The 20,994-nt window shown below is 40.2% G+C and overlaps 1 protein-coding gene across 7 annotated transcripts in view; it reads left to right on the top strand.

The window, feature by feature from the left end:
- The window catches only part of LOC128744048 (protein sprint), an 80,784-nt gene that overhangs the window by 49,347 nt on the left and 10,443 nt on the right, over positions 1-20,994 (top strand). For all 7 annotated transcript variants that reach the window (XM_053840800.1, XM_053840796.1, XM_053840801.1 and 4 more), the window contains 3 exons: positions 19,847-20,292; positions 20,350-20,721; positions 20,782-20,980. In XM_053840800.1, coding sequence (XP_053696775.1) covers positions 19,847-20,292; positions 20,350-20,721; positions 20,782-20,980 — 1,017 coding nt within the window. The remainder of the gene's footprint in view (positions 1-19,846; positions 20,293-20,349; positions 20,722-20,781; positions 20,981-20,994) is intronic.

Genomic DNA, 20,994 nt, shown 5'->3' with positions numbered 1-20,994 from the left:
TGGAGCACTCGTTTCGCTGCCGTGATGGAATATCTGGCTGCCGAAGTTCTGGAATTGGCAGGAAATATGCTGCTCGCGACAACGAAGCGACCAGAATTATCGTCACTTGCAGCTGGCCAACCGCAACAACCAACGAAGAGTTGAACAAATTGCTGTCCGGTGTAACCACTGCTCAGAGAAGTGTCTTTCCGAACATCCAAACTGTGTTGTTGCTGCCCAAGAAGACGGAAAAGAAGGCTTAAATTTTCAACATATCACGTCGAAAAACCCTTCTTTTAAGGACGAAACATATGTTCATGAAGATTTAAGGAATTTTTACTCACTGATTTTAGTTCTATTTGATTTAGATTGATTGTTTACTTCTTATCAAATAATTTTAATTAACTCACCTCTCGCGCTTCTGTTCGCTTGTTGCTGCTGGTTGAGTTGGCTGTCTCGGAAGGTACCAAAGCTGCCAACAAATATACCAGCTCCAAGTAAATGTGTTCGGTCAAGGGTCAAAATGCATAAAACCATGGGTTTAATAAAATGAAATAGTTTTAGTAACATCTTTTGCATCTTCATATAAGAATTTGTTCGGTCTTCAAAGAATGGTTTTCGGTAATTGATGAAACCTAGGAACCTTGGAACTTAGGGGTTTTCACTCGGTTTTCTTTAGCAACACAAACTTATCCATCACCAATGCTACAGTAATAATACGTAGCGTAATTTTTCTTTGGCAGCAAAAGGCGAACGGCTCACTGGTAACTTTGCTCTTTTATTCAGACTGAAATTGAAATGCTCCATTTTATTTAACGTAGATGATAGAATGAAGGACCATGAAAAAAAGGTGTGGCCGATTCATGTCGCTTGCTTTGGGACATAACACGAGGTAAGCCGGCGAACAGCATTATTCAAACGCTGGCTGAGCTACTGCCAACATCGTTTGCCAGGGCAAACGAAAGTCACGCTCGACTCGTGCACGTTTGCAGTTCCCGGTCGGTCGTGTTCATTGGCTGCTAAGGAAAGGAAAGTATGCTGAGCGTGTGTTGGAGCTGGAGCACTCGTTTCGCTGCCGTGATGAAATATCTGGTTGCTGAAGTTCTGGAATTGGCAGGAAATATGCTGCATGCGACAACAAAACGACCAGAAGCATCCCACGTCACTTGCAGCTGGCCACTTGAGCGGTATTCCATCGTGATTTAGGACCATACACGAACGGCTTCGTTGATTGCATAGCTGCTAAGGTTTTCCGGCTGGTCCGTTGCAACAAGCCGTGCCTGGTTTGCGGTTATCGGTATTCCAGTTTACCGAATAGAGAATTATGTTAAGTTCGTTAGTGCAAGTTTATTGCAAGCTGGAGTTATGATAATCAAACAATCGGTCCTTTTAAGGGCCACAGAACGATTGAAGAGTTTATAATATTTTCTTGTCCAGTTAATACCGTAATAATACAGGCAATGAGGGAAAAGTTGAATTGTTCGCCATTGTGGAGACCAACAAATGACGGAAATAAGTTTTCTGGTCACGGGTGACATTTTCTGCGACTTCCAAAACATCTGCAGGTTGTAAATGTTTTATTATCAGTGTTCTGTTGTAAGCCGCAGAAAAGTTGCGCAAAATTTTCAGCTTTTTGAAAACTCGCGCGTACCGTCTACCGATTACCAGAGGAAAAGCACTATTCAACGTAGAAACAGTTCGTGAAAATTTATTTACTGTTTGGTTTAGTGTGACTTGGTTTCGTTTTAATAAAATAGATTCAATCAATTAATGGATATAACTCCTAAATCGGTTGAGGATTGAATGTATACAATGTTTCTACTTCGATAAACGTTACGTATGTAGCTTGTATACATGAAGAATCGTATTATTACATACATGAATACATCCTACCATCGCTACAAAGAGACTTACGTAGTCCTACGTCACCTATGCGGTCGTGTCTTGTGCACAACCCCTCTGATTTTTATGATGGTTTGAGACCCCTCACCCCTGTGGTAGAGGGATAAGGATTCTCATACAAATAAAACAGAAATTTTTGCGTAACTCAAAAACTAATCGAACTCGAGAAATTTTAGACTCTTTCATAAAACATTAGTCAATAACAAGACCACCAGAAACTATTTATAGTAACATTAGATGATTCAGTGCAAGACAGACACAGGCCGCGACTGTTGCCGGCTACCTACCGTCGGAAGCGCCGGCCACTGCCCCCCAAGGTCAAGACAAAACACAAGGTTGGTCATGTAAAATTGTCGGGCGATCACCTTAAGAATTACGAATCGAAAATAAAATGGGGGATGTTGGGAGATTTTCGCGTTCAACAAAAACTATGCTGGCAAAAGGGGGGCTCTGTAGCCGCAAGGTTACCGAGTCTGCTTTGACAAGCGAATGGTCATGGGTTCGAATCTTAGTAGAATCAGGCCATTCGATGTCAAAGTGACTTTAGCATGGGTTTATTCTCAGGCCCCTCATCGCCCTTCCTTCATGCTGAGTTCTATATTATCCCGATATGGCCTATTGACAGTGCAAAAATGAGACCCTTGTAGTAAAAATGCACTGGTTTGCTACGCCAGGGATGACTATAATTGGGGACTGTGCGCTGTCATGTGGAACGAGGTGGATAAAGTAGAGTAAAGCATTGAAAGAAGGGTACCCAATTACACACAAGCACGCATAAAAAAAAAGAAATTCAATAAGCATATCGCTCACTCAATAGCGACTATAGCTAAAAAATAAATGCAGTGCGGGTTATACAACAAACACCCGGGCGATATCACAATAGATCTAACTTACTGGTCGCAGTGATGAGTCCATACAGGAAAAAAAAAAAAAAAAAAAAAAAAATGCTGGCAAAAAATTAAATAAAAGCATTTGAACGCAAAAAAGTTTTATTTTTTGAACATATTAGGAAAATGGACAAGCATCACTGCTAGGGGGATTGATCACTTCGGATAAAACTTTGGAAAATTGAATGTGAGGACGAAAGGAGTAATTATATAAAATTTAATTGAAATCGGAGACGTTGTGATCAGTGATCACTGATCACTTGAGATTTATTAGACTTTCGCTTCTCAATCCCTTTCACTCACTACGAATTAGAATTAGATCACCAGAAAATGCACAATGAAAATGATCTGCTACTCCCAAGCATCATTCTGATGGTTCTTTGTGCAATCTCAGCTGATCTAGATCAATCGCGGGCAACTCACGGGCGGTCAAACTATGCTATGCTGCTTTAATTGAAATCGGAGATGTTGTGATCACTTGGGATTTATTAGACTTTCGCTTCTCAATCCCTTTCACTCACTATTGATTTTTACATCGTTGTTGGTTACTTTTGGTAATTTTCAGTATTTTAGATTTGAATATGGTTTTAAAAAACAACAGTCGACTTACGCTTATTAACTACTTTCACCTAATGCCCAAATTATGGGAGTTTTATATCAATCTCTATCACAAGTAAGTTCCATGCACATAGACCACAGAATGCCCATTCTGTTCCGGACCAAAAATTCAACATGAAAAAAGCAGGTCGGAAACCTAGTAATTTGAAATTTTCATTGTTTACATAGTACATCTATGCGAAAGGATGCGATTTATGCAAAAATCACATATTTGACAAAAATGGTCAATACACCACTATAATTCGGAACAGCTCATATATCTCTGCATAGAGGTGCCAAATTTCCTCCCAATTGGCTTCGAGGTGTGATGCTGGCCTTATAAGCCAGTCGTCGTATGTTCGAATTTCGGCCAGGAGAGGCTGTTTGAGTCAAAAGGATCGTAGCAACTGGTCCTGCAATTGTCCTGTACTTCAACAGCTGGCTGCGAAGTCTGTCGTATAAAAACAGAAGGTCAATTTTCGATAACGGAATGTAGCACCTACTGTGTTACCTGACTCATAACGCACCCCTATTTCCGAAATTCTAAAATCTCTCATGCTTTTATATTTGGAGTAAACATGTAATTTCTTATGTTATATAGTTGATATTTGTATGCTCTATTCGGGTTTATGATCAATCAAACGAAAAACCACAAAGTTAATGAGTTACGAGACCCTCCCCCGTATATAACGTATATTCGTTATGAGTCAGGTAACACAGTAGGCTTTGCTTTACTTTTTAGGGGTTCCAAATTATCGCTGAGGTTTCTAAATCGCACCGATCGCACAAGACAGTAAGACGTAATCCTTCGTCAAACCGTAGTTTATACCAATTTAAGTTTTTAATGTGTGATTAAACCCTATCGTTATGCTTAACAAAGATAAGCATGCATTGTTGAATCAGATAAGCTCTGTGACATTCATTGTGTGTGTCAATAAACTTCCATGAAAATCTTAAGTAAAATTGTTCGAAACAGCGTTCTTGGCTTCTTTGATCCCTTTGATCGAAGGTGTCGCCGAAGGTTTCTCCTTCCTCACGAAACACAAAACGATGATGAAATCCTGCATTCGTATTGCAAGACTCTTGTCCCAGTTGGCAATCGTTTACTTTCTATGTATATGGAAGAAAGGGAAGGGGTTGAAATCTATGTTCTTCCGCCTGCCTGCGGGCGGCGATGCCGACTGTTTTGTTTAGTGTGTTTACGGTGTTTACCTACCGGAGACAGAGAGGCGTTAGCTAATCTGTTTTAAACAGCAGACACAAAACTTTCCAAACAGAAACAATAATTGACTTCATGAAGCCAAAACTGCAATTCACACTCGTCTCCGTCCGTCGGCTGGAAAGTCCAGGATTATCCTTGTGACAATTTCTGCGACGCATTATTACTGCTGGCTGCGTTTGGGAGGACAAACATTGGCCAGATAATGAGCTGCGTTTGATTTGTTTACGATGCGATGGATGGTGGCCTGCTTCGTTCGATGTTTGTTTTCATTCACAAATTGACAAATATGTTAGAAGGAATCAATGCAGGTACACTACACATTGTAGGCGGACTCGTGAGTTTACCTTTTACCAACACACTAGCAAGTGCGCTCTGGTAATTATTTTGCCTGTCTGTCTGCCTGCTTGCTTTATGAGCAGATTTATGGCAGATCAGGCCTGTATTGGTCGGAGTTAAGCAGAACTCGGATTACGTTTCGTTTGCCTATTCGGTACTCGTTTTTGTTTATTCGCATCTTCAGAGCAGCAGCAGCAGCAAAGCGCATCTAAGTGCTTTGTGCTTTGTTAAGCGAGCGTCAGTTTGTCGATAGAAGTTAATCCGTGCGGAGGTTCCGGGCTGCAGTGCAGTACTTAAGTAGTATTTAGTGATTTTTTTTTGGTAGTGCGCATAAGCATGCACTTACTTTGGTAGCACCGATCCAACGAGATTGTTGAACTAGTTGTGTGTGCCCTGTCTTACCTCGCTTGAAACCCGTACTGATGAGAAATTTCAAATTCCGACGATTCGTACAGTCTGGAAAAAATAGTCTATCAATAAGCCATGAAGTGGTTCAAAAAGTGGTTACTCGGAAGGTCCGGGAGCCAGAATAACATCGCGACCAAGCCGGATACTGGCACGCATGGTGCGAGTGGATACGCTCAAGTAAATCCGACGGTAAATATAGCGCCGTTGAACGGTGGCCCGCGGTTTAATGGTGATAATTTCGCGATCCGCAGCAGTGCTAATCGAAACAGTAAACAACTTCATCGCACTGATAAAGACGGCCTACTGCCGCCGACGCTGGACGCTGGTTATAGCAGCGCAGGCAGTCATCGTCCACCGTCCAGGATAGATAGCAGAACATTTACAACAGCAGGCGTTTGTGGTGAAAATGTGAGTGACATTTACGACGAACCGACGCAGTGCTACGGATATGGGCTGAACCCGAACGGTTTTGCATCGGAACTGGAATACCCGAATATTCGCAACAGTGCAAACTCAATCTACGCCAATGATGATCTGGAGCTGCTAGTTCTGGACGAGTACGTGATCGTAAACCTAGAGGATACCATTCCGGTGGAAGCAACGGCCGTTTCCTCGTTGGACTATTTGCTGCGTTTGGGAAGCAACGTAGAGTATGGGCTAGCGGTGGACAAGACTAGATCAAAATCGAAAAAATCTTCGCTTATTTCGTCTAGCAGACAAAGTCCCACCGATTTGCTACTGATTCAGCAGGACGTGCTGGATGCACTGAGCCGATCGCTGATGGGACCACTGTATCAACCGCCGCAAAAGGCGAACGAGTCGGTAGCGGCAGTAGACTTGCAGCCTCCTCCGTGCTCGATCAAGGAGGCTGAGCTGCTGGGGATGCAGCAACACGCGCCGGTAAACGTACAGAAGCGCTTCGGACTGGACGGGGCCGGAAACATCACCATCGACGTCGGCCACATCGAGGAGGAACGGGGCGAAAGTGTGTACTTTAAGCGTCGCTATCAGAAGTACTTTCGGAATTTGGAATTTGCGGAGGAAGTGTCCGAGGGAACGAAGTTTCGGCCGACCTGGCGACAGGTGGTACGGAAGATTGTGCTCTGCCTGAGGTGCATGCTCAAGGAAGGTATGTTGAAATCGGGTGTTTCCGTTTTGGGTCAATGTGTTGTGTAAGGGATGATTGCGCTCGTTGAAAAATATGCTGATAAACTGTGTTGCGATGGGTGAGGCATTTCTTTGTTGTTGATTTTTTTTGCAATAAAATTGTTTGTAATTCAATGAGAGGAAGCGATCTGCTTATTCGGTTAGTTTAATGTGTCGAAACTAGACTCAGCAAAAAGTGTGTCAGTTTTAATGTTGGGGAAATGCATTGTGACTGTTTTCGCATGTGCATTTACAGGCTCTACTACAATCAACCATTCGCAATCATACAGTAACCTGTTGGAATAAGTGAGATATTTATTATTCATGGAGGAATATTGTTTGTATTGTACACAGACTTGTTCCCAGCGGCTATTTTTGGACACACTATTTATGTAATCACGGTTTCCGTTCGATAAGACGCGACTTGTATTGTTCTGGGTTTTGGTGCTCGTTAGCAGAGCAGAGCAGCTCCAGTGGAACAATGGCGATATCTCGCGCCACTGTGAAACAGATTTTTAAGACTAGACAGATCCTTTATTTTAATCGATTAGTCAGTAATGTTTGCACAAGATTCTCGACATAAACTGAAGCTACGGCGATTCGAGTGATAAGCCTCGTACGTGCTTCGGCACAGAGACACTCAAGCGTTCTTAAGACCAAGTGACGAGTTATCTTATTCTGCATGCCATTCAATAATAGCGTTCTTGAGGGTGTGATTCAACAGGCGAGCATCGAAAAGAGAGGCAGGATGTTCATGAAGATCAGTCAGTAAACCAGGCTCTCAACATTGTCGAAACTGATAAATGAAGCTGAATTTCTTTCGTTATGGTTTCAAACACAACGGCAATTTGAAGTCGTTTGACTCTATAGCTGCGATGTTGTATTGCATTAGTTTATCAAAATTTTACTACAATTTTGATTTGTTTCCCTTTAATGTTGGGGTAAAGTTTATTCTATCAAAAAGGACCATGGTTTTTGGCTTTTAGTAGAGCATGTGGCTGATTCTGCATGTCGTAGAATAATGGTTCCAGAATGATTTCATAAATGAAAGTGATTCATATCAGGTGTATCGAAATGTTTCCGGATAGCTTCGAGGTATGATGGAGGGTTTCGACAGGTTTTAGTTATCATAGTTTAGAATCTCGGCTGGACGGTGCTGCGGTACCATGTCGTAACACTGTTACAACCGATTGCAAAGTCTGTGGATAAAGCAGGGTCAAGTCTTTATCATGCAGGCCACAATATGAAGGAATTATAAAAAAAGAAAGAATTTTTGTTCCCAAATTTTGCGAAAAAATATTTAAAAACAAAAAACTTGTGATCATTTTAGTGAATTTTGCAGTATTCCAACGAATGATATTCTCTTTTCTGCCAGCAAAATTGGAAATTATCTTAATTAACGCATCTAGTAAAATGTGTGTACATGTAGTTGTTAATTTGAGAATAATTCAATTCTAATCTAATGAAAATAAGCGATGCGCAGAATTAGGCCCGTTTACGGTAGTTTGATCGCATCACTAGCACTAGCTCGTTGGTAGATTGAAATGAAAATTTGGTGTGTGGAAAGAGTAAGAGAGAGAGAAAAGAAGAACAAAAGAAAGAAAGCGAAAGAGTAACAAAAAAGAGAGAAAAAAGAATAGGGCAAAGAGAGGAAAATGATCAGAGCAAGAGGAATAGAAAGAGAGGCAAAAGAGGGAAATTAAGGGTTACGGGAGGGAGAAGGAAACAGTAAGAGATAAATGAACAGATACGTGATCTTTTCGTAAAAGGAAGAGAAGGAAAATGATGGAAAGAGGAATAGAATGAGAAAGAGAAAGCGAAAGAGAAAAAGAAAGAGTAAGAGTAAGAGAGGAAATGAGTAAAAGACGGAATTAGAGAGGGAAAGTATCAAAGGAAGAGAGAAAAAGTTTGCTGGAGATATTTTCAGTTAAAGTTGAATGTAAATGGGATTTCCTGAAGATTCTTGATTTTTTTTATACTTCCTTTCGTACGTGGACAGAAAAATACTAGTTTTCAACCTCTTCCCCCTACCCCCTCCTTCGTGGACAACTGTGGATATTGACTCAATCTCCACCCACCTTCCCACGTTTGTCCACGTGGTCATTTTTATGTAAAATTCAACAAACAAAAATGCATGGTGCTTAATTTTGTTTTCAACTTTATTTATTCAGTAATTATTAAAAATATTTTAAGTAAAAAAAACCCATGAATTTCCCATGGATTTTATGTCAAATTTTCGCAGCGTAGTAAAATCCGTATGCATGGTGTTTGGACCTTAATTCTTCTGTTCATAGTGGTCTTGTCCACCGCGAATTATTATCGACTCGTTCAGTTTGATTTTCGAGTATCCTTGTTCAACCAGAGTGCCTCAGCTTGGCCGTTGACATCAACACAAGTTTTTACGACGTGGTTCGTAAAATTTTTTGAGAATCCATTTGGAAATACGTTGCTCATTTTTGTCCTTTTTGTGGGGAACTGCATTTTATTTTGAGGTAAAAAGCAATCTACATCCGCTACCAGCGCGAACTAAATCATAAATGAGTTACGTGACTGGTGAATGTTTGTGGGTTTAATTCAGTCACCCTTATTCTGCGAGGCGAGTGACGTGACTAATTTAGAGTCACCGCGAATGAGATGACAAGGGTTTGTTACCTAGGCAACACGGTTGTCACCTAGGTCACAGCACTCAATTCGACTCGCCGTGGCGAGTCACAGCGAGGGACAATTGTCGTATTGAGTCACGTGAATCGCAGAATAAGGGTGAGTGACTATTAGAGTGAGATCGAATGTTTTGCGTATACTTTCGTTACCTTTGGACCAAAGGATGCAAAGGGATGTGAAATATTGATAATAAGTTGGATTATTTCAACATTCACGCAATTAACTTCCCTGTGTATTAAAGCAATCTTTCCAACAAGAATTACGCCAAATATGCGTTCTCGTGACGAGTGACGAGAAAACCCAGGTAACTATTGTAAAACCTTTTGGTCTTATTTGAGTTTTATAAAAGTTTTATTGCGGTTTTACTACTTATGGCTAGCTATATAATTACATTAAAACTTACTGCAGAGTTATTGTGGATGCTTATGTTGCCACGGTAAAACTCTGGCTGCACCACATATCTCATGAACTTTTTGTGAGTATCTCTACAAAAAGGCGTAGAGTACTAACACGATTTTGATTGCGCGGTGCCGCTGCAGAGTCTGTCGATAACGAAGGGTCAAGGTCAAGAACGTTTATACCCATGGCTTTGCTTTTTTTGTCTCTCAGTCACTTGTACATCTGTTATTGTAATGAAAATTCACATAATACAAGAAACAAAACCCTTTTTCTTTATTTGAATGCGCCTACTTCCTTTGTCAGTTCCCCTCCTGTTGTCCTCCAGACACTTGTAAATCTGTATTCTTTTCGGTAATCGTTGTAAAGCGAGACAAAGCCTTTTTTAGGTGTTTGAACGTACCCCTTGTTAACCCTTTAGGACCCAGGTATACGTAAATTTGGGCTAAATGAAGTAGAATTGATTAATCCTTCATATTACGGCTCGAATGTGTCGGGAAACTCCAAATCGCCATTGAACTTTGAAAACTGGACCTTGAAAACTTTGGTTTTGAAAACGTGGTATGAAATTTCATACGCTAGGACGTAATGGGTTAATCATTCTTAGCATCCCAAGTAACAATTTTAATACCAGTTGGTTTTACTTGAATTTTATTAAGGTTTTATAGCGGTATTAATCATTACCTCTGGTTTTATAGTGGTATTACGCATTACCAAGAGGATACGAGTCAAATAACACTTATACCTAGCAAAAAAATCACAATAAAACTGTTTATGAAGCCAAATTATTGAGGTTGCACGATAAAAGTAGTTGGCTGCATGACGTCTCTTATAAACTTACCATAAGTCCATAAGTATGGTGTAGCTATACCAAATGGCACACGAATCAAAATTGATCTTATCGCGGTCAAATCGCAAGAAATCTGTTAGTTTTATAGAGCTATTAAAACGGCAACACTCTGACCAAACAGTTTTTTGCTGCTATTATCAAGAATATTAAAGTTCAACACTAAAATCATTTTTTTATGCGAGGCCACATTGCCATATTCTAGTATTTTGATTTAGATCGCGAACAAAAATTCATCAAAGCAAAGTGTTTTGCTGAAAGCAAGTTCTTATCAATCGGTTTTCCAGCCACAGGAAGCAACTAAAATGATGGTTTTCGAAAATTGCAAAATTTCAATGGCGCGTTTATTTTATCCACCTATCATGCCAATATGCACGATAAAATTAAATGCGCACATGCTGCAAACCAACGAAATTGCTCAAAATTTATTCAATACTAGCTGACCCGACAAACTTCGTATTGCCACAAATTAAACTGTGTTGTACATAAATCGTGAATCTCGGATGACCTTTGTCGAAATCTCGAGTTTTGCAAGTTTCTGAGGAGTTCATGGGTTTAATAAATAAATTTTCCTCACAGTAGCGTAGAAAACGACTCTTCCCATTGCTTAGTCTGATAAAATAAAGCGGATAGCATTAATATATTCGCCATGATTATATAACATTTCGCCAAATACCATTTTGCGGAACACCATAACGCGGAATATAGAGTTTCGCGGAATACCATTTTGCGAAAACCCTTACGTGAGATGTACCATTTCACGAAAAATGTTTTCGTGGAAAGTATCATTTCGCAGTGGTTCTCCTTTCCTTACTCGCTGTCGCTTGTTCGGACCCAACTGAAAGGAAGTAATAGAGGTCAGTAGACCAAAGAAAATAAATAAACCTAGATAGAGATCATTCTCTGCGGGGGGCTGCCCCCGCAGTGGCCGGAGCTGCCGACGGCGGGTGGCCGGCAACACTCGCGACCTACGGACGTCTCGCCCTGCATCATCTAGTGTTACTATTGATAGTTTTTGGTGGTCTTGTTATTGACTTATGTTTTATGGAAGAGTCTAAAATTACTCAAGTTCGATTAGTTTTTGTGTTACGCAAAAATTTCTGTTTTATTTGTATAAGAGTCCTTATTGCCCTATCACAGGGGTGAGGGGGTTAAAACCATCATAAAAAAATTTCTGCCTCAAAACCCCTCACATGCCAAATTTGGTTCCATTTGATTGATTAGTTCTCGAGTTCTGAGGAAATTTGTATTTCATTTGTATGGGACCTCCCCCCCCTCTTAGTGGGAGCAGGGGTCTCTAACCGTCATAAGAACCTTCTCTGGCACCAAAAACCCCTATATGCAAATTTTCACGCCGATCGGTTCAGTAGTTTTCGATTCCGTAAGGAACTTACGGGCTGACAGACAGACAGAAATCCATTTTTATAGGTATAGATCATATCAATATGCACGATAAAATTAAATGCGCACGTGCTGCAAACCAACGAAATTGCTTAAAATTTATTAAATATTCTATGGGATATTTTATTATGGTCGCTATAAACCAAATCGATCAGAATAATCTGACAGTAAAACTTAACTTTGCTGCTCACGGAAGTATTTTCAAGTTGACAAAGTTGGCGAACTGAGCGTAGCTTTTATCAGAGCGAAAAGCGAAGAGCTTTATTAAGTTATGGCCGTAGCTGCCAAGCAGCGAAAGCTTAATCGGTGGAGGAGTGAGTCACTTGGTTAGAAGGCAGTCTTATAGCGGTCATCAGAAAGATCTGATGAAGCTCATAGTTTTATTAGCGGTTGCATCAGAGACCCTACCGCCTATTGATGAAATATTTCTTCATAATAAATTGGTTAGCTGAATTTGTTTTACAAAACACTGTATTGAAAATTTAACGGAACGGATCGAGTTTCAAAAAATGTCTAGCAAATTTAAAACAAAACTCGAATTGAATAACTGAAAACTGACTTCTAAATTGTGCTTGGAGCACAAACATAAATGAACATTTTTAATTGGTTTCGGTGATACCTTTAAAACTTGATGAGTTCTTTTCAATGAAGAGAAAATTAATTCCAAGACTTCTTCAACCAAGCTTGTCCAAGTCTCCTGGATACAGCAGATTTCCAGAGGTCTGTCGCTCTGGAGAGGTAATCGTTGTGCGCGTATTGTAGTGAACCAGAGTCGAAGTCTCTGCAGGAATTCGTTAGAAGATACTCATTTCGTTTGAAGTGTAAGTGTGGACCTGCTGCAGAACCTTATATGTGTGCATTGTATCTTCTTATCGCGCTTGGTGATGTTTTTCCAGCCTTGTGCGAGTTTTGTCATCAATGTTCGGCGTTAATCAGCAAAATTCACGTACTAGGTATACATTTGTACGTTTCGCAGAAACTAATTATTCGATTAAGTAGTCTTTGTTTCATTAGAATGGGGATTCAAAATCCGTCCTTTTTTTCAAATTCTATCTTTCCATCATCTACGTAACTAAAGGGCGTGGCTTGTCGATGAACTACTAGCAGGCCGCGAAACTGTTACTGTTTTTACAACACGTAGCAACGAAAACTGATAGTGTTTTGTGTTGCATTTCAGGTTGTCTGAAAGGACTCAGCATAAAAGGAAAAGCTGAGGAATTGATATCTTAAATATCCAGTATTCAATAAATGAGCACTAATCAGACTAAAGGTTTATAAAAACGATGGATTTCACTCTTACATCTACCTGATAAATGCAATGGATCAATCGATTTCATGCCCGAAAATGCTCAAGCGTGATTGGCTGGAAGCTCATGTAAAATTACTAGAATTGTTCTACTTTCTGTAAAATTCAATCTTTTTGTAAAAACCACAGAATAGGCACACAATGTTTAAAAGAAAAGAGCGAAATATTCAGATTCAATTCTTCATTTAATGCAAAGGTGGCTTTGAAAATACGTAAACGGGGGTTCATAAGTACAACGCCTGTAACCATTGAGACATAGAGATTTCTTTTAAAAATCTTGTGTGCATCATAAAGGTTGAAATAGTAATGGATGACTAGCCCATAGATTATTGCATTAAATATGATTATGCGCAGCTTGACATGTTTCAATAATCTTACTTTTACTCGCTTGTGACCTTTAAAAGGGCCATTGGTTACAAATAACATTAAGGCCAAAGCACGTTCATCGCAAATATGACGTGCCATTCGAATGTCCTTCTCTTTTGACTGAATGGCAACAGGCACGTAAGTTAACGGCGTCGATTCACTGTCTTTTGCTCCGAGAAGGTTCTACTAGTTTACTTTCACAGCTTACCGCTTGTTACATAGCAGCAAATATGGCACGTACGCAAAAATTTCTATTTTATTTGTATGAGAGTCCTTATCCTCCTACCACAGGATCTTGAACCATCATAAGTTCCATCATTTAGTTCCTTTTGATTGATTAGCTCTCGAGTTTTGAGGAAATTTGTATTTCATTTGTATAGGAGCCCCCCCCCCCTCTTACGCCGTCCATGAAATTGCTCTCTGCCCCTCCATAGAATTGCTGATCATTAAATCTTTTCAACGACATATAAATTGTTTAGTTTCGTTCAGTAGTTTAGTAGTTATTAACATTTGAAATCTTTCATTCCAACGTTACACTTCTATTTTCGTTTTTATAAAGTGCTATCCAGTCTCAGATAGTACAAAAAGACGTAGTATTACGTCAAAATAATTTTTAATTACCTAATAGAAAATATTTAAATATTGTGGCTGTGATGGTTTTTATAAGAAAGAGAATAAGAACAAGAACAAGAACAAGAACAAGAACAAGAACAAGAACAAGAACAAGAACAAGAACAAGAACAAGAACAAGAACAAGAACAAGAACAAGAACAAGAACAAGAACAAGAACAAGAGCAAAGCAAAAACAGGAACAGGAACAGAAACAAGCACAAGCACAAGAAAAACAACGTTTTATCAACTTTGTAATGACTTTTGGACCATTATTTGATGACTTTATGACAACTCTGGCGATCTTCTGAGGACTTTTTGAAGTCTTTATGATGACTTCTTAAAGATTCTTTAATGATTTTTCGACCACTTTTTATGATTCTTGACGACCCTATGACGACCTTTTGACAAATATCTGACGACTTTCTGTCCACTTTCCACATTTTTAACGACTTGTTGACGGTTTTCAAAAAGTTTTTGATGATTTACCCAAGATTTTCCGGGGGATTTCGGGCGACTTTCCTGCAATTTTTTGTTGACTTTGCGACAAATTTTCGTAGATTTTCTAACAACTTTCAGATGACTTTTTGATGATCTCCCATGAAGACTTTTTAAATGACTTATTGAGGATTTCGTAACAACTTTTTTACGACTTTGAACGACCTTTTAACGACTTTTTAATCACTTTTTGACGACTTCTTGTCGACCTTCTGAAGACGACTTTTTGATCCGTTTCTGACGAATTTTTGACGGCATTCTGAAAGCACAAACTTTTTGACGACTTTTCAGTGACTTTTTGACGATTTTATGTCAATTTTTTGTCAAATTTCTGAGGACAATCTGACGACTTTCTAACGATTTTTTATGATTAATTGACGACCTTTTTACGACTTTCTGCTGTGTTTTTTGTTGATTTTCTAACGCTCTTATGGCGTTCTTCTGGCAACGTTTTATTAACTTTGTAATGACTTTAAGAATACTTTTTGGCGATCTTCTGACGACTTCTTGAAGGCTTTTTATCGACAACTTTTTGACAGCATTTTTACGATTTTTTGACGACTTTTTGTGAAGCTTCCGACGAATTTTTGACAACATTCGGAAGACTCTTTGTAGATTTTACGACGAATATGTGACATCTTTTGCACGACTTTTTAACGACTTTTTCACGATTTTATGTCAACCCTTTGTCGACTTTCTGAGGACAATCTGACGACCTTTTGATGATTTTCTTTTATGATTGACTAGCTGACCCGACAAACTTCGTATTGCCACAAATTAACCTGTGTTGTACATAAATCATGAATCTCGGATGATCTTTGTCACTATCTCGAGTTTTGCAAGCCCCCCAGTGGGCGGCGCTTCCGACGGCGGGTCACCGGCAACACTCGCGACCGGCTCGTCCTGAATGATCTAGTGTTACTATAGATAGTTTTTGTGGTCTTGTTTCTCGAGTTGGATTAGTTTTTGAGTTTCGCAAAAATTTCTGTTTTATTTGTATGAGAGTCCATATCCCCCTACCACAGGGGTGAGAGGTCTCTAACTATCATAAAATAAATTCAAGACTCAAAAATCTCCTACATGCTAAATTTGGTTCCATTTGCTTGATTAGTACTCAAATTATAAGGAAATTTGTATGGGAGCCCACCCTCTTAAAAGGGAAAGGGGTCGTAATACACCACAGAAAAAAAATTCTGCCATCTAAAACTCTCACATGCCAAATTTGGTTCCATTTGCTTGATTAGTTCTAAAGTTATGAGCAAATTTGTATTTCGTTTGAATGGGAGCCCCCCCCCCTCCTAAAAAGGTAAGAAGTCCTAATTCATCATGGGAAAAATGGTTGCCTCCAAAAACACCCACATGCCAAATATGGTTCCATTTGCTTGATTAGTTCTCGAATTATGAGGAAATTTGTATTTCATTTGTGTAGAAGCCCCCCCTCTTGAAGTGTGGAAGGATCCTAATTCACCGTAGAAAATATTTTTGCCTCCAAAAACCTCCACATGCCGAATTTGGTTCTATTTGCTTGATTAGTTCTCGAGTTATGAGGAAATTTGTATTTCATTTGTACAGGAGCCCCTCCTCTTAAAGTGGGGAGGGGTCCTAATTCACCATAGAAAATTTTCTTGCTCTCGAAAACCTTCACATGCCAAATTTGGTTGCATTTGCTTGATTAGTTCTCGAATTATGAGGAAATTTGTATGGAAGCCCCCCCTCTTAAAGGGGAGAGGAGTTATAATTCCTCTTATAAAGAGGGGAGGGGTCTCAATTCACCATAGAATAAATTCTTGTCACCAAAAAAAACACCCACATGCCAAATGTTGTTCTATTTGCTTGATTAGTTCTCGAGTTAGGAGGAAATTTGTATTTCATTTGTACAGGAGCCCCCCCTCTTAGAGTGGGGAGGGGTCCTAATTCACCGTAGAAAATTTTCCTGCCCTCGAAAACCTTCACATGCCAAATTTGGTTGCATTTGCTTGATTAGTTCTCGAGTTATGAGGAAATTTGTATGGAAGCCCCCCCTCTTAAAGGGGAGAGGAGTTACAATTCCCCTTATAAAGAGGGAGGGGTCTCAATTTACCATAGAATAAATTCTTGTCACCGAAAACACCCACATGCCAAATTTGGTTCTATTTGCTTGATTAGTTCTCGAGTTATGAGGAAATTTGTATTTCATTTGTATAGGAGCCCCCCCTCCTAAAGTGGGGAGAGGTTCTTATTCATCATAGAAAAAATTCTTGCCTCCAAAAACACCTACATGCCAAATTTGGTTCCATTTGCTTGATTAGTTCTCGAGTTATGAGAAAATTGGTATTTCATTTGTACAGGAGCCCCCCCCCCCTCTTAAAGTGAGGAGGGGTCCTAATTCAACATAGAAAATTTTCTTGCCCTCGAAAACTTTCACATGCCAAATTTGGTTCCATTTGCTTGATTAGTTCTCGAGTTATGAGGAAATTTGTATGGAAGCCCCCCCTCTTAAAGGGGAGAGGAGTTATAATTCCCCTTATAAAGAGGGGAGGGGTCTCAAATTACCCTAGAATAAATTCTTGTCACCGAAAACACCCACATGCCAAATTTGGTTCTATTTGCTTGATTAGTTCTCGAGTTATGCAGAAATTTGTGTTTCATTTGTATGGGTGCCCCCCCTCTTAGTGGGGGGAGGGGTCTCTAACCATCACTAAAACCTTTCCTGGCCCCAAAAACCTCTACATGCAAATTTTCACGCCGATTGGTTCAGTAGTTTTTGATTCTATAAGGAACACAGGACAGACAGACAGACAGACAGACAGACAGACAGACAGACAGACAGACAGACAGACAGAAATCCTTCTTTATAGGTATAGATTAATGACCTTTTTACAACTTTCTGCCGTGTTTTTGATGATGTTCTACGGATTTACTGACGATTTCAAGTCAATCATCTAGCAACGTTTTGTAATGACTTTTAGACCACTTTTCTGACGACTTTTTGAAGGCGTTTTATCGACTTTCTGACGACTTTTTGACGATTTTCTGACAACTTTCTGGCGACTTTCTGACAACTTTCTTATGAATTCCGATCGACTTTTTAATGATTTTGTTACGACTTTTTGATGGTTTTTCAATCTCGGTTTGATAATTCGCCGACGACGTTCTGAAAACTTCCTGACGATTTTTTGATGATTTTGTGACAACTTTTTACGATATTTTGATCACTTTCTGACGGCTTATCGGTCTGACAACTTGTGGGCTATTTTTCAATGACTGAATCAGAATCGGAATCGGAATCTGAATCGGGATCGGAATCGAAATTGGATTTGGAATCGGAATCGGAATTGGAATCGGAATCAAAATCGAAATCGGAAACGGGATCGGAATCGGAATCGAAATCGGAATCAGAATCGGAATTGGAATCGGAATCAAAATCGGAATCGGAATCGGAACCGGAATCGGAACCGGAATCGAAATAAAAAAAGGAATAAGAATTAGAATACATTAGACTTAAAAATTTTGTTTGAAATTGAAATTGAATTAGACTTGAAATTGGATTTGAAATTAAAGTAGAAATTTGACTTGAAATTGGATTTGAAATTAGATTTGAAATAGGAATTTAGATGTGTTTAAAATAGGACTTGAAATCATTGATTAAATTTAAAATTGAACTAAAACTGGAACTAATTTTGAAGTTGAAATTGAACCTGACATTCGACATTTAATTAAACTTTAGGCCAATTTAAACTTGAAGTTTTACCTCAAACCGGACATGGACACGAAATTAAACACGAAATTTGATTGAAATTAGAATTGACATTTTCCGTCTTATGCTCTAACACGTTAACCTCTATTCTGTTTTATTGTTTCCCTTTTCCAGTCCCGTTTTTTTCACTTTTTGTGCCGTTTTTCTCTTTGTCTGTACCATCTTGGGTTTTCCTCTCGCTTTCCTTCCATTTTTTCCTCTCTTTTTGCTCTCGTTTTCCCTGTTTTCTGTGCCATGTTTCCCGTTTCATTGTTCAGTTTTTTTCGTTTCCTGTCCCAGTTTTCGCCTTTTGCTGTACCGTTTTACCTGTTTCCTTGTTTTGTCCCATTTTCCCGTTTAAAATCCCATCTTTCTCCTTTTTCCTGTTTACCTCGTTTCCTTTGGCGGAACACACATTTCTCTCTCGTTATTCTTATCCCTTTTAGTTTCCCTTGTTTTTTATTCCGGTGTTATTTTATTTCTGTTCGCTGCTTCTCTTTCACAGTTTCTTATCTCTTCTTTCGCTGTCCAGTTTTTTCGTCCTTTTTTTTCTCTGTTTCGTTCCGTTTTTTCCTGTCTCGTTTTTTGTCACTTTCTGTTTCGGTCTTTTTTTCGGCCCCCAGTTTTCGTCTTTTTTCACTTTTTAACTCTTTTTGTATCCCGTTCTTCGTTGTCGACTGTTCCGTTCTTTTTCTTATTGTGTCCTGCTTGGCCTTCTGTCTTCCATTTTATCCCTTTTTTGTGCCCCGTCTTTTCTCTTTTTTTGTTCGATATTTCTGTTCCACTTTATTCTGTTTGCGTTTCTTCTTTTCTCTTGTTTTCCCGTTTTCCCTTTTTTTCTCTGTCGTTTTTCACATTTTAGTTTTTCACATAAAGAGAGAGTTATGTCTCGTTTTCCCTTCCATTCTGTTACATTTTTATTTTTTTCATTGAAGTATTTAAGTTTTTCTCTCGGGTTCTTCCTCTTTTTCTATCCCATTCTATTTCTATATTTGTTCAGCTGTTGATACGTTTTCCTTCGTGTTCTTTTCCGATTTTACCCGTCGGTTTTGTTTCATTTTTCCTTTTTTGATTTTTACTGAAGAGTAAGAGGCGATGGAATACCATTTTACATTTTTTCAATATCTGTATTTTGATGTGAATGGTTTTTAATGACATAAAATCTGTTAACAAAAGCTTTGAAATCTTATGAACACAAACTACTGTCTTGCCACACGCTGTTATGGCTTGAGTCCAGTCAGTAAATTCCACTTATATAATTGCATAAATAGTTATCAACACGGACAGCTTCTCAGCTGGTGTTTGGCCTATCACCGCACGATGATGCATAGCTTCAGCTTAATAAACGGTGTTCGGCAAATCTACCCGGAAACGTCACACCCAACAGAGAAACAGACTGCATCGGAAAATGCACTGCGACCGCTCATTGTTTGGCTTTGCGGCTTGCGCTGCTGTTGCCGTGTAAACATCGTGAAGTGATAGTCCGTCATAAACTAGCTAAACGTTCTAACTCAGAGACCCGCATATTTGTCATTTACTAATCCCGCGCATTTAAATCAAATCGTTGCAGGCCACCCGCGCAACAAGACCGTCTTCAGCGGACCGGGCGAAAGCATCGGTATGTACGCGCTGTCGCTGGCGGACGACACGGAGTCGACGTTTTCCCGCAACATTTCCAACTTCATCTTCTGCACCAAGGAGTCGAAGGCCGCACCGCAGGTTGTGATGCGCAACATGCGCCAGTTCATGAGCGGCATGAAGAACTATCTGGTCAAGCACGGCGAGGGTGAGTTCGCCAACGAGGTCCAGAAGGCCCGCTCGCAGCTCAAGTCGGACGAATTTCTCAACCTGGACTCGATCCTGGAGGAGGTGATGCACCGGTTGGTGATCCTACCGCTGCGGGAGCATCTGTACGGGTTGTTTGTCGATTACTACACCCAATCGGGTGACATTCAGCTGCTGGTGGAGAAGGTGAAACAGACGGCCGGCCGCGGGCCGATGGTGTTTGGGATTAAGGTGAGTGTCCGAGGGGACCTTGTTTGGAATGATTTTAATGTGATTTTGCACTTGTAGAACACCGTAACTCCGCCGAGTGCCAGCGCAATGCGTCAGATTTCCACCCTCTTCGTGCGGCTGCAGGAAGCGGAACTCCCGCTGGAGAAGCTCGATCTGCTGCTGACGGCTGTGTCGACTATTTTCGAGGCGACCAGCTGTGCCAACGGCCAGCAGCTGAGTGCGGATGATTTCTTGCCAGTATTAGTGCTAGTGGTTGCCCACTGCGGCTTCATTGGAGCCGAAATTGAGGCCGAGTACATGTGGGGCCTGATCCAACCGTCGCTGCTGAGCGGAGAAGCTGGCTACTACCTGACGGCACTGTGCAGTGCCGTTCACGTGCTGAAGAACTTCTCCCTGCAGGAACACGACGGCATGTCCGGTTCGCTGGAGGTTGGTTTTCTTTGGTTAAACAACCAACGTTTTTAAATCAACGTTTTTTAATTAATTTAGTGGACATCGTCAACCCTCCCGGAATGTTCCTCGGTGCTACGGGTCATCATACCGGACGAGTACAACGGCTCGATTCAAACGCGAACCCTCCCGATTAGACCGCATACAACGACGCGAGAAGTTTGTCGGATCATTGCCCACAAGGCACGGATCACCAACGCTCAAGACTATGGACTGTTTAAGCTAATCGACGGGGAAGGTAACTTCTTTAAG

The sequence above is a fragment of the Sabethes cyaneus genome, chromosome 3 (assembly GCF_943734655.1).
Source record: "Sabethes cyaneus chromosome 3, idSabCyanKW18_F2, whole genome shotgun sequence".
Classification (NCBI taxonomy): Eukaryota; Metazoa; Arthropoda; class Insecta; order Diptera; family Culicidae; genus Sabethes; species Sabethes cyaneus.
The sequence above is the reverse complement of the archived record's forward strand: the minus strand, read 5'-3'. Positions and strand labels throughout refer to the sequence as shown.